The sequence below is a fragment of the Vigna unguiculata genome, chromosome 8 (genome assembly GCF_004118075.2).
Source record: "Vigna unguiculata cultivar IT97K-499-35 chromosome 8, ASM411807v1, whole genome shotgun sequence".
NCBI classification, from domain to species: Eukaryota; Viridiplantae; Streptophyta; class Magnoliopsida; order Fabales; family Fabaceae; genus Vigna; species Vigna unguiculata.
This window is the reverse complement of record NC_040286.1, coordinates 10,144,970-10,157,995: the sequence shown is the minus strand read 5'-3', so window position 1 is coordinate 10,157,995 and position 13,026 is coordinate 10,144,970. Positions and strand designations below refer to the sequence as shown.

The following is a 13,026-nucleotide window of genomic DNA, read 5'->3' as shown; positions in this document are numbered from 1 at the left end:
TAACGAGTTAAACTTTGTTTGACGATGCAATTTCGACAAATTTATATTTTCTCCTTAGATTTTAAGTCTTTTTTTTTTCCTTTTAAGTCTTGCTTTGTATATGAGGAAGATATCTTGTATGTTTTGATGAATTTGAGTTTGTAGTAATATATTTACTTATTAAAGTTGATTTTCTTGAGACAATTTATAGGACTTTTGAGTATTCTTAACTCATTATCTTCTTTATATCTTTAATTTTCATAATATCTATTTAAAATTTAAAAATATTATTTTTCACACCAAAAAAATAAATTCCAAAAAGTATGAAATCTTAAAATCATAATTACAAAAATAGTTAGAATATATTTTTATCACAATGATATTTTCATAAGACCAAATTTGTACGTAACACAATAATCATTTCAATTTTTTTAAGTTGAAAAATAAACACTCTCATTTTCCATGCAAACAACTCTCGTAGTTAACATATTAATATTCGTTCACAGAAACATAAATTTTTTTATTGATATATCATATATCGTATTTTTCAAATTTAGAAGAAATTACAAATCTTAAATATTAAAAAAACTATTTTTTTATTCGGAACTACATAACAACAAATCAATCATGGTTTAAACATCGAGATCTTTCAATTTTTGAATGTTTGAAAATACATTGGTGCGCGTGTCTTCTCCACATAGTTAGTAAGCATGTAAAGCCCAGGACACACGGGAGGGAACGCGCGCTCACTTATCTGCGAATTCAAACTTTATTCTCTCTTTCCCTCTCCGCTATCACACACTCTCACCCCTCAGATCCATCTCCACAAACCCTAAATTTCTCCTTCCGACATTCGGATACTGCAACCTTTGTCTCAGCGTATGAACGAGGATTGCAATTCTGGAACAGCGTCGATGATGTCCTCCCCCACGAATTCCAAGGTCAGTTTTTTTTTTTTTTTCTTTCGATTCTTCCTTTCAAATCTAAAATCTTCTCATTGGACCTTTGCGTTTCAGATCGCGGGAGAGAAGCGAGGAAGCACTCACGCCGAACACAACACTCGTAAACGAGTCAAGATAAAAGATCTTGACTCCCTTGTTAACTCAGCGGGTAAATTCGCGTTTCAGCCAAACTACGTCGTTTTAAGCTTTTCAAAGCATGCGTTTTTATCTCCAAAGGATTCAGCTTTTCATCCAAATATCGGATTTAATTATTGTTTTTTTCAGTAAAATTCAACCCACATACTTATATTCTAGTCTGAATTTTAATTTGGGATTTCAATTAATATTGTTCAGAAACTAGTAGCGGTTATTCGGAGTTTAAAACCATCAAGGAAAACAATGTGCAATGGTCGTTGGGTGCCTCGGAGTCTTCTCAACAAGGGAATATAGGAAGGAACGCGTGTCCGGAAGTGGTGAATTTTGCGGCTAGTCCTTTGGATCTTAACGCTGAAGCATGCAAGAGCGGGGGCAATGTTGAGAATTTTTCCGAAGAATCTTTGACTGAGAAGCAAGGAAAAGGACATGATAATTTAGTAGTTTCAAGGGGAATTAATGTGGATCTGAATGCAGAAGATGTTTCAAGCTCAGTGAATTTGGAACCTGCAAGTTCCTCTAGAGGGCGCAATCCTCTTAAGATGAAGGATGTATCAGAGAGTGGAAGCTGTGTGGGACCTTTGGAGGAGAAAGATCCAATGACGAAATGGCAGCAAATGAAGGAGTATGGATTTTGGTCACCCTCTCACGCAGGTATTCCAAAGCCGAAACAACGTGGGAGGAAAAGTAAGAGTGAAATTCTCAAGAAAAAGATGGAACTTGCAAAGAGGGAACAGGTTAACCGGTTTACCAAGATTGCTGCTCCAAGTGGACTGCTGAATGAGTTGAACCCTGGAATTATAAATCATGTGAGGAATAGAAAACAAGTGCTTTCAATTATTGAGAATCTTGTAAGGTCTGAAAAACATGAAAGCACAAGCATGCCGAGCAAGCAAGCAGCACATCGAATACATGGAAGTTTAGACGTTAGTAAGAGGGATCAAGACAATGTGGCAGATGAGGAAGGGGTCCTACATAGCTCTTCAGGGCACAAACAAGCAAGAAAGTTTCCTGTGACAGCGAATGATTCTTCTTCCCTGATTTTGGAGGGTAAAGTTCGTGATCATGACGCTAGCACAGTAGAGAAAGGGAGTCTTAAAAGTTGTATGACACAGTCAACAAATGTTATGGAGGATAATGTTTTGGCACTGAAATTGTCATCTGAAACTAGGGCATCGACGAGTTCTACCAATTTGTCAAACGACGAATCTTCTAATGTCACAACAGTTTCATCTCTTTCTCTAAAAGGCTTGTAACTGTTTCCCTCATGCTTGTGCATTATTATGCTCAGTTTAGTTTTTCGTCTCCTTTTATGCTTGCCTTTAAAGCACTTCATGTAATGCATAATGATGCAAAGCATCAATTCTCTCATTCTTTTTAGAGTTTAAAAGCTAGCAATGAGCTGATGTGTTCTGAAATTAGTTTTTTACACTACACTTGAGTAGAAAATGGAAAATGTTATACATTTTAAAATAGAAGTTGTTCAGTGATAGATTGGGATACTGAAGAAAGATTCCTCAAAACAAATGGTTCCTTGAGCCTTTGCTGATATGGGTGGTTCTGTGTTTTCCAGCTGCTACTGTTGCTTCTCAATGGTTGGAGCTTCTGCATCAAGATATCAAAGGACGCCTTTCAGGTAAAGCCATATCTATTTCATTTTGCCAGGTTTTGGAGATGAGCTGCTTACATGTTATTTTTTGTACTTTCTTCAGCTTTGCGACGAAGTAGGAGGAGAGTTCGATCTGTTATCACTACTGAGTTACCATTCCTTATATCGAAGGAATTTGCTAATAACCAAGATTGTGATCCTTACATTATGAAAATGTTTGCGGGACTACCCACTAGCCAAATTGCAGATTTGCATGGGGCAAGATGGACTGCTTTGTTTAATCATATGGATGAAGCACTTTCAAAAGAGGAAAAACAACTAGTGAGTGCAAAAAGACATAATATTTTTTTAATCCTTTTATTGTTTACTCTATACTTTTGGGTCAGTAAATTCTATAATATATGAGAAATTATTGGGGAAGGTAAAGGTGTTCATATAAGCAAAGAAAAGTTTTACGGCGGATGGAATAGGTGTGCATACAAGAAACGTAAGGTGGTTGTTGGTTTTTTTCAGTTTATGTTTTTAGCTAGTATGCTTTAAGTAGGATTTGGAAAATGTGTACAGGTTTCAAAAACTAGTTTTTACCCTTGAAATGACTATAAATAGCTTTGTTTTAGGTATTCTCCCCCATTTTTTCTAATGCATTTTTGTTGATTCAGAAATATTACAGAATTTGAAATCCTGCTTCCTTGACTATTTCTACAAAATATTACCATTGTTTTGATCTCTGTTCCTTCACACTTTACAAGTACAAGACTTATTTTTCTCGTCTTAATGATGGCTGCAACTTTGAGTTGGATTGGAATTTATTTTTTTACCTTTCATGGGTTTGTTTCTGTTGATCATTTTGCTAATTTTGGCTGCAACAACAAACAAATACTTACAGTGTGAATCTGGCTAAACATTCAGAGGGTTATTTAGTTGCTAGATTTTGGCATCATTCCTGCAAAGGGTGAGGAACAAGATGAAAATCTGGCTTTGGAGTTTCCCTGCAGATAATTAATTAGGCATATGCTATGCATTGACTCGCATATTTGCTTATTTTTATTTATTAGGGAGTGGGGGGTGTAAGTATTTAATTTTTTTTTAGCTCTTAGAATCAGAATTAGGACTGCCCCATTTGATTATCTCTTTTCAGTTTAGTGCCTTCGACCTTTGATAATGTGTTTTCTAAATTTCTGACTGTATCTCTAATTATATTTATGTCAAGTAAGAGAAGCAAATCCTTATTAATTTCTCTTTCTTATTTTAGGCTGCTAATGGAAATCAATTTATGTTTAATCATATATAGTTTTTCTTTCTTAATTGTTTTATTATTTTAGTTTTCACTTCTACTTTCATATTTTGAGATATATTTTCTATTTCTATAATCAGTCATTCATTTCATAGTAATGGTCTTGACTTTAAATATTGAACTTATGAAATGCTATTTTGTGTCAAGGTTTTTGGGTAATTTTTAAGCTACATTTTTTTATTTTTCTTATAAATTTAAAAAAGTGAAATTCCTGGGATGAATTTCTCAATCTTAAGTTTTTAATGTATATATATATATATATATATATATATTATGAATTAATATATACTAGTTTACCGGGTGACTAAATGGTTTAACCTTTTATTTTATTTTCAATATTATCTAATACAAACAACTTATGACATGGTGAATGAATGATAGTATGTAGGCTTGAATCTAGTAACGGTGTCATGGAAGAGTCTTATATGACCTGTACTATATACTCATGAATTGTGGTGAGGACTTTGCAATAATTTTAGTAACGATGTTGATATGTGAGAAGAGGTTTTACTATTTGAGAAACATCATGGTGTGCCATAGGGTTACCCATAGAAATAGATAGAAGTGGAACAAGAGTTGGGAGACTAGGTGTGAAGGAAGACCACATTTCATGAGAAGAGTGAGTAGTCTTAAGATGAGACTCTAGTGGAAATGAATTATGGGATGAAGGGCAGGTGAGTAGTGATAATAACCTTCTTGGGAGCAATGATAACCTATGAAGACAAATTTCATGAACTGTGTTGAGAGTTTTCAGGCACAAAGTTAGATTCTAACACAAAATGTGGAGCTGAAGAAATGAGGACAAAGAGTATGAAGTGGTGAATGAGGAATTTAGTCATTTCGGACAAAGAATGATATGTGATTAATGTGGTCATTGGCCATGCATACATTACCTTAGAATCGTGAGGGAATGTTGTTGTGGAAGAAAAGAGTCCTCATAATGAGATGCATGCTCTTGTGCATATACATTGTGTTCTGTTGAGGGTTGTGGAGAGAATGCTAATAAAGAATGTAGTTGGATGCCGTAAATTGTTGCATTGATGAGGTAAGTATTTTTGTGCTTTATTATTGTGAAGAAATCATATTGGTAGAGTTTTTATTTCATGATAAAACTTCATAAAGAGAAAACAATTCGTACATATATTCCATCAAACATAATCAAGTACAACAAGAAAAATCATCAATAAACATGGAAAAATGTTTAAAACTAGATACCACATGGTGATATCATCAATGGTGTTGTGTAGAATTGTGAGTGGTGAACTGAGTTGTGGTAGTAAGAGAAACTTGCTGGTAGCGTATTGTAAATATTAGATATTGTTTAACAATGGTAGGGTAGTAGTATAAGAGATCTTTACTTGAAAAAAATGTTGATCAAGCACAGGGCGAAATGGATATACAATGATTTGCTAAAAATAATGTATTTGAGGATAGTCGGTCCACTTGGCAATCATGGTCACAAGATATCAATGTAGAGAAGTCACTAGGGCAACCTTGATGGCTGCAATTTTGGGAGCGTACCGATTGTTTGGATAGGGCAACTCTAATAGTGGAGTTGTTGACTAGAAAGTTCACGGTGATGTCGAAAATAAAAGGAACACAATTTTTGGAAAGATTTTAGAACCAATGGATGGTGGGTTCACAGGGAATGCAAGATTTTGACTAGGCTTTCGGTACTATGTAGAGATAAAAGATAGAATAATAAATCAAGCACAACAACGAAACATATTATATATGTCATGTACATTGGATTATATAGAGATAGGCCTAGTTCCATATAGTAAAATACAATTAAGATAAATGAAAGAGACTATATTTAGGAGTAATGGAGAGAGCTTAAAAACTCTCCCATATGCTCTCATTTATATTGGTAGGACCCTGATACAATGTGTATAGGGAAGGTTAAAGATCAATCACAGATACACAGATACAAAGATAAGATAGGTATGGCTAATAAGTATATAGCATTTTCCCAATACAACTACTTCCTAACTATATTTAGTGCCTATTTTAACACTTCCGCAAGTTGGAACGTACAAATTGTATGTACCGAGCTTGAAACAGATAAAATCAATTTGAGATCTCTTTAATGATTTTGTTAACACCATCTGCAAGTTAATCATTGGATCTAAAAATTCAATACCAATTTCCTTGCACAACAAATTTTCCTGGACAAGTGATAATGAATCTCAGTGTGTTTAGTTTTCTTATGGAACCCTGGATTGGAAGCAATGTTGAGGGCAACCTAGTTATCACAGCACATCTTCATTTGTTGAATCTCACAAAAGTTAAGTTCTTGAAGGAATTATTTCACCCATACAAGTTCACAAGTAAGAGACACCATTACTGTATATTCAACTTCAGTTATTGATTGAGCAACTACATTTTGTTTCTTACTTTTCCAAGAAATAATATTTCATCTAAGAAAAACAAAATATCCTGTAGAATATTTGTCCGTAGGAGATCCTGCCTAATCAACATCACAATACCTAGAGATTTGGGTATTTTTTTATCTTTATGTAACAAACCTTGTGATGAAGCCTTTATGAGATATCTAAGGATATGCATGATAACATTCCAATGACCAATACAAGGAGCTTGCATAAACTAACTAACCACACCAACTATGAAAGACAGATAAGGTCTAGTGATATTAAGATAAATAAGTTTTTCAACCAATCTTCTATATCTTTCTAGATTAGGGAAGGATTCACCTTGTTCGGGCATTAATTTTTGATTTAGGTCCATAGAACTATCCACTGACGTACAGTCAAACATACCTGTCTCTTTTAGGATGTCTAGAGCATACTTTTAAGAGATTGCTACACCTTTTGACCGAGCTATTTCAAAACTCTAGATTCATATCTTTCTCCAATCAGCACATTCATGTATAACAAAGGAATTGGCATAAAGGTTATTGAACAAGTGAAAGCCATTGTTAGGAAGGATGCTCCTAATTCGGAGGTTTTCGACAAGAGTAGAGGCAGAGGATTGTGGTTGACAATGACAAAAGATGGAAAATTTTCCGAATACAAGACTAGCAGAGCGGGATCAACCCGCACTAATACCAAGTTAAGATAATTAAAAGAGTAATTGAGAGAGCTTGAAAACTCTCCGTATATGTTCTCATATTTATATTCATAGGATCCTGATACAATGTGTATAAGGAAGATCAAAGATCAATCATGGATTTATATACAAAGATAGGGACTGTACCACTAATAAGTATGTAGCTTTTTTCCAACACAACTACTTAACTATAGAATTATATATGTTCTGAATGTATTGTGTGTCTAATGCAGGATACAAAGTATGTATTTATACTATTTTACAAAATCAATTATAATAGAAATACCTAATAATTAGGAATCAATCATCCTAACTTTTGAAATTACGTAGTGGTTAATTTCCTAGAAGTTTGTAACAAATTATCACATTCTAACATTCCACCTCAAGCTGGAACATATATGTCATATGCACTAAGCTTGTTACAAATGTACTCAATTTAAGGGCCTTTAAGGGACTTGGTGAGTATGTGCCTTTAAGGGACTTGGTGAGTATGTCAGCCAGCTGAAGTGTGGTGAGCCTATAGCCCATAGGTGCTTGGATCGAACCAAGCTTTGATAATATAGAATTGTATATGTTCTAAATGTATTGTGTGTATAATGCAGACCACACAATATGTATTTATACTGTTGAATAGTATCAATTACAGTAAAAATACCTAATAATTAGGAATTAATCACCCTAATTTACGAGATTATGTAACAATTGATTTCCTAGAAATCTATAACCACTGATTATATTCTAACAGATACCATATAGAATTGTATATGTTCTAAATATATTGTGTTTTTAATGCAAACCACACAATATGTATTTATACTATTTAATAGAATCACTTATAATAAATACACCTAATAATTAGGAATCAATTATTCTAATTTCCGAGATTATGTAACAGTTAACTTCCTAGAAGTCTATAATCGCTGATTACATTTTAACACTAACTATATTTAATGCCTATTCTAACAAATACATTGAACAATAACTTTGATTTTTGTTCTCGACAATTTTGGAATTTAAAATATTCGTCATCAACAAATAAGCAAAACAAAGTAAGATTATCTAAATTTTGTGTTACCTCATAAAATTCTTATAAGCTCTTGAAGGGACTCTTTCACTAGAGCTTTCATCTTCTTAAATGTTTGTAGTTGATGTAGCTGGTGGGCTAGTAGGTTCCTATGTTGCTTGGTTTATCCTTAAATGCTCTTAGTCATCTTCTTCTAAACATGGAAAGAAGTTGTAGTTTCCATCATGTGGTCCCCAACCCCATTCTCCTTTGAAATCATGTTGAATTATGATTGTCTTCCTTGTGTTATGATTGTAGAGCTTGTAGCCTTTGGAATTTGCGTCGTAATCGATGAAATTGTTATTGATTTTATCATCAAACTTGCTTCTTTTCTCATGGTATGTGCACATGAGCAGTGCTTCTAACAACTCTTAGATGGGAAATGTTTGACTTCCTTTCCATTCTTCTTGTGGTTTTTTTCCTTATACACTTCTTGTTGGAGACCAATCTGAAAGGTAAATTGCATAATCCATTGCTTTTGTCCAAAACTTCTTTGGTATTTTTTCATTCATCTTTTTGTCACTCCATTTTTGTTGAGGGGATCTAGATATTGTTAAGAGTCATTGGATTTGTTGATCTTAACCATACATTTGAAATTCTTTTGATGTGAATATCTCATGCCTTTGATATCAAGGCAACTTTACTTCTCAATAGGGGCATTGAACTTCTTGAAATTCTCAAACACCTTTGATTTATACTTTAAAAAATACATCCATGTTTTGTTGAAAAATCATTGAGGAATAGAAGGACCTCTTTGTCCTCAATCTCCTAGCAACCTTGTCCGTCCTTGTTGGCTTTGATTATTGTGACCATTGTCTTTGTGGGTTGAATCAACTTGCATCTTAAGTAGTTGCTCCATGGTAGTAAGTATCGTATGATTCACTATACGAATCGTACGATATGATACAACTGCCCAGTGATATGAATCGTATGGTGTATCGTTTATGTTTTTGAATCGTGCTTGAATCGCACGATACAAGTGTGAATAGCGATTTGATTTGCAATTCGTTTTAGCTCTTCTCTTGTTCGTGCATGCCTCTGTTCACTTGTTATATGCCTTCGCGACTTGAGCTCGCGGTGGTGGTTGCGTGGTGGTGCATGTCTTTTGGTCTGTATAGGATGGTGTGTGCTTCTGATTTTAGGGTTGATTTATTGCAGCTGACAATGGCACAACCTGGACTCCTTAACTTTCATGAGTAAAGACAGAAAATTCTAGGGTTTTTTTTGTGGGTTAGAAGTGGATCTGTTCTAAACCTAAAATTTAAGCCCATTTAGTAAATGGTCACTCCCTCTAAAGTTACTACTAGAACCAAAAGAAAAATATGACTATGAAAACACTGAGTGCACCCAAAAACTTATTTTATTTTGATCAAATATTTATGAACCCATATATTTCTTTTTCATTTAACAAAGAAATTGGGTCATATAAAATCCAATCATTATAATATTAACTTAGTTTATTACTATATAAACTCTTTTTTTTTTAATGTGATCGTTACTATTAATTACATCTTTACATGTTTATATGTTTTGTATATTACTTTTTTAATTGTTCATGAATCGTACGATTCATGATTCAAAACGATTCATGATACAAAACGATTCATGATACGAAACATAGACTCTCTGATACACGATACGATTCACGATTCAACTACCATGAGTTGCTCCATGATTCCTCCTTATTTTCTTCGTAAGTTTGTAATGAGCCCAAGAGTTGCTCAATAGTCATAGCTCCAAGACTTTTGTTTCTATGATGACACAATAACTTCAAACTTTGTATCTAATAATCTAGAATTTTTTTTCCCATAAGGTTTACATCATCAAACTTCTCACCATTTTTCTTATGTTGATTAGTGACCATTAAGACTGAGAAATAGTTGGATATGGCTTCATATTCTTTGTATGAAGTTTGAAGCTTCTCTCATGTTTCTTTTGTCAACTTTAGTTCCTAAATCTTCACAAATTCATTTTACGCTAATCCTTGATATATTAGATAAAGATTCTTTTTGTCTAGAAGTTATCCCCATTCTCTGACTCGATATGACCCCTCAACTAACTCCCAAGCATCTAGCGCACCACGGAGAACATTCATCTTGATGCTCCATTTGTCATATTTGATCTCATTGAGAATTAGGACTTATAATGAAACCATGTAGCTACCTGCCACCATTTGTTGCTAGTTCCTCAACATGTCATCTTCACACCTGCACCAAATTGATGCAGCTTCGTCATTATTAACAATGTCAGCTTTAGTGACCAATCGATTGATTTGTTCAGTAAGTCTCTCAGAGGTTGTGTTGATAACATTTGTAACAAACCTGACTTAGATACATATGTTCTAACTTGAGAGGGAGTGTTAAATATGTGATTACATTAAATAGGGAAATATGATATTTGATTACATCAAATAGGGAAGTATCTTAGCAAATATTTCTCATTTATTGATTTTGTTACTTGTTAGTGTATCTCTTCATTATATATAAGGATTACATGTGTGTACAAAACATACAATTACAAGTAATTCTTTCAATAAGGTTTTAGCAGTGAAGAGAATATTTTGGAACGGGAGAAATTTGAATTTTGGAGGAAGAGGGTACTTGTACAATTGATCACGTATAGTTTATTTGACTTAATACAGAGTCTAGGACGACTACCCATTAATACTAGTGGTTTTTTTTTTTCACCCAAATCTGAACTTTTCCTTGTTGGTAATTTCAGGAGTGTTGGTTGAATCAAGTGAAAGAAAAGCAATTGCTGTGTGACCAGGGCATTCAACATGTAAACTGGAGTGTGGCTTTTGGTTTACAACAGCTGGGAAATTCTGAAAACAACTCCAGGTAAATGTGTTAATCACCTATCATAAAATTATGTTTTATCGATGTTGTGGACTTGTACTTTTGGTTAGGTTTGTCCCTTTAAACTAGAAAAACACGAAGATAACCTACCACCAATATGGTTTTTATCAGTATTTGGAATTTAGGATAGAACTAGACTTCTGAAAAAATAAAGCAAATTTAATTTGTTGTTAGCCATCTGTTCATTATAAATTAGTGAAATAAAATTGATATAATATTTTAATGGAATAAGAATAAGATTGAAGTCCATAGCATTCTGTTGAAATTTATTTCAAGTTTGTAACTAATCCAACATAAACACTTTGTAAGGAAGGTAATTTTATTTTTAATTCATATAGCTTGTGATGCTGTAATTAATCATTGTGCTTATGTAGTGAATCGCTGCATTAACATAATGGAAAAAAATCTTAAACTATTCGTTGCTTTCCTTCCTTTAGTGTCATGAATTGTACTGTGACGAAGAATTCTTTAAGCAACCTGATAAATGTTTGCATATAATGGCTTTTTGATCTCCATTGAGTTACTTTTAGAAGAGATTGTGCATTGAACTGAAACAGCTTTATGAATTTTCAAGAAAGACTACTGGATCTTTTGTTCTTGTGAAAATTATCACTTTCTACATAGGGTTAGCAATTACGTATCTCAAGTTTGTTACTCTATTATGCGTTAAATTTTCCGTTTAGATAGTGAAATGACTGGATTTCCCTTGTCTTTTATCACGAACGTTTGGTTCAGTTTATATTGTGTTCAATATGCATTTTACCCATGTTTAATTTCCCTGGCCCTGAATTTGATGGTAATCGTATATTTGATTTGGAAAAGTTAATCTGTGTTTATCTTTGAAAATGAGTGTTCGAAACACATTTTTGAGTGCTTTTGTGAATACTATCTGTGAGTCTGTGAAGTTTAGAAGCATTAAGCCATTTACAGATTGTATTTTTGTTCCTATTTTCCCCGTAATCATGCATTATATATTTTCCAGAATTTTATACCAATGTAGAAAATCTTATTTCTACAATAACGGTCAGAAATTTGACAATTTTGATATTCTACAATGTGTAGAGCATCGACATTTAATAGCTCCGAGAAAGAGTTAGCGGTGAATGCGGCTGCAGCTTCCATATATTCAACATGTAATTTTCTACTGTCCGAGAGCTAACCTGTATCTGACTTAGAGTTCATGCATCTTCTAATTATTTCATATCTTTCAATTTTTCGTAATTTATGAATTACTATCAATTGCTAGAAAATGTCATGGACACGTAGAAAAACTAAAATATAGGCCCCAGTGTATGAAAGAATCTTGATAATTATGATTGTAATTTAAGTTGTGGAATATAATTTATTTTGCTTGTCAGTAAATTTGAATTTTTATATCTCATTACTGACAGCCATTTTCGTTAATGATAAGAATGTCCCTCATTTAATACAAATCGTTTAGGTTCTATTTATTTACTGAAAATTAAAAAGTGATTCTATAAATTGAAGTGAACTCAAGGGTATTTTATATAACATCAATTTTTTATTTAAATTTTTTATAGGTTTAATTATTCGGATGGTACTAACTTTAGTATAAGTGTCAATTTGGTATCCGTTTTTAAGAAAGTATCAATTGTATTCCAATTTTTGAAAAAGTACTTCAATTAGGTTTTTTTCAGACGGAGTTGACTAAGGTCGTTAGTTAACATGTCACGTGTCAGTCTGTGGTTTTTTTTTTATTTCTTTTTTGTTTTAATTTTTAAATTTTTTTAAATTTTTTTGAAAAAAAAAATAATGTCATGTGTCAGGTCTCTGTGTGTTACATGTGGCATTGTCAGTGCCATGTGGCATTGTAATGACATGTGTTAGTGTCATTATTAAATGTCATTGTGTTGATTTTGATTTAGTTCTCGTATGTCTTTTGGATTCAATTTAGTACTTATGTATATATGATTCAATCTTGACCTAATTTTTTTCTAATAATTAAAATTCATTTTTTATAAAATTAAAAGTAATTAAGTATAAAACTTTTACAAAAATTAAGTATTTGATATTTATATTAAAATTTAGTGATAAAAGTC

General features: G+C 32.9%; 1 protein-coding gene across 1 annotated transcript; it reads left to right on the top strand.

Annotated features, from left to right (window-relative positions):
• The first annotated feature begins 643 nt into the window (after window positions 1-643).
• Window positions 644-12,345, top strand: LOC114192990. The gene is made up of 7 exons (XM_028082675.1): window positions 644-920; window positions 996-1,089; window positions 1,275-2,321; window positions 2,647-2,709; window positions 2,786-3,003; window positions 10,830-10,948; window positions 12,029-12,345. Exons 1-7 carry the CDS (start codon window positions 861-863, stop codon window positions 12,123-12,125), a joined length of 1,698 nt encoding a protein of 565 aa, XP_027938476.1. The 5' UTR covers window positions 644-860; the 3' UTR covers window positions 12,126-12,345.
• Window positions 12,346-13,026: the final 681 nt, after the last annotated feature.

What these genes read in the sequence shown, in the direction of transcription:
- LOC114192990 (XM_028082675.1), top strand. Translation starts at nt 861, where the DNA reads ATGAACGAGGATTGCAATTCTGGAACAGCGTCGATGATGTCCTCCCCC. An exon ending in CAAAAGAGGAAAAACAACTA is followed by an intron (nt 3,004 to 10,829) that starts GTGAGTGCAAAA and finishes TGGTAATTTCAG; the next exon opens with GAGTGTTGGTTGAATCAAGT. An exon ending in AATTCTGAAAACAACTCCAG is followed by an intron (nt 10,949 to 12,028) that starts GTAAATGTGTTA and finishes TACAATGTGTAG; the next exon opens with AGCATCGACATTTAATAGCT.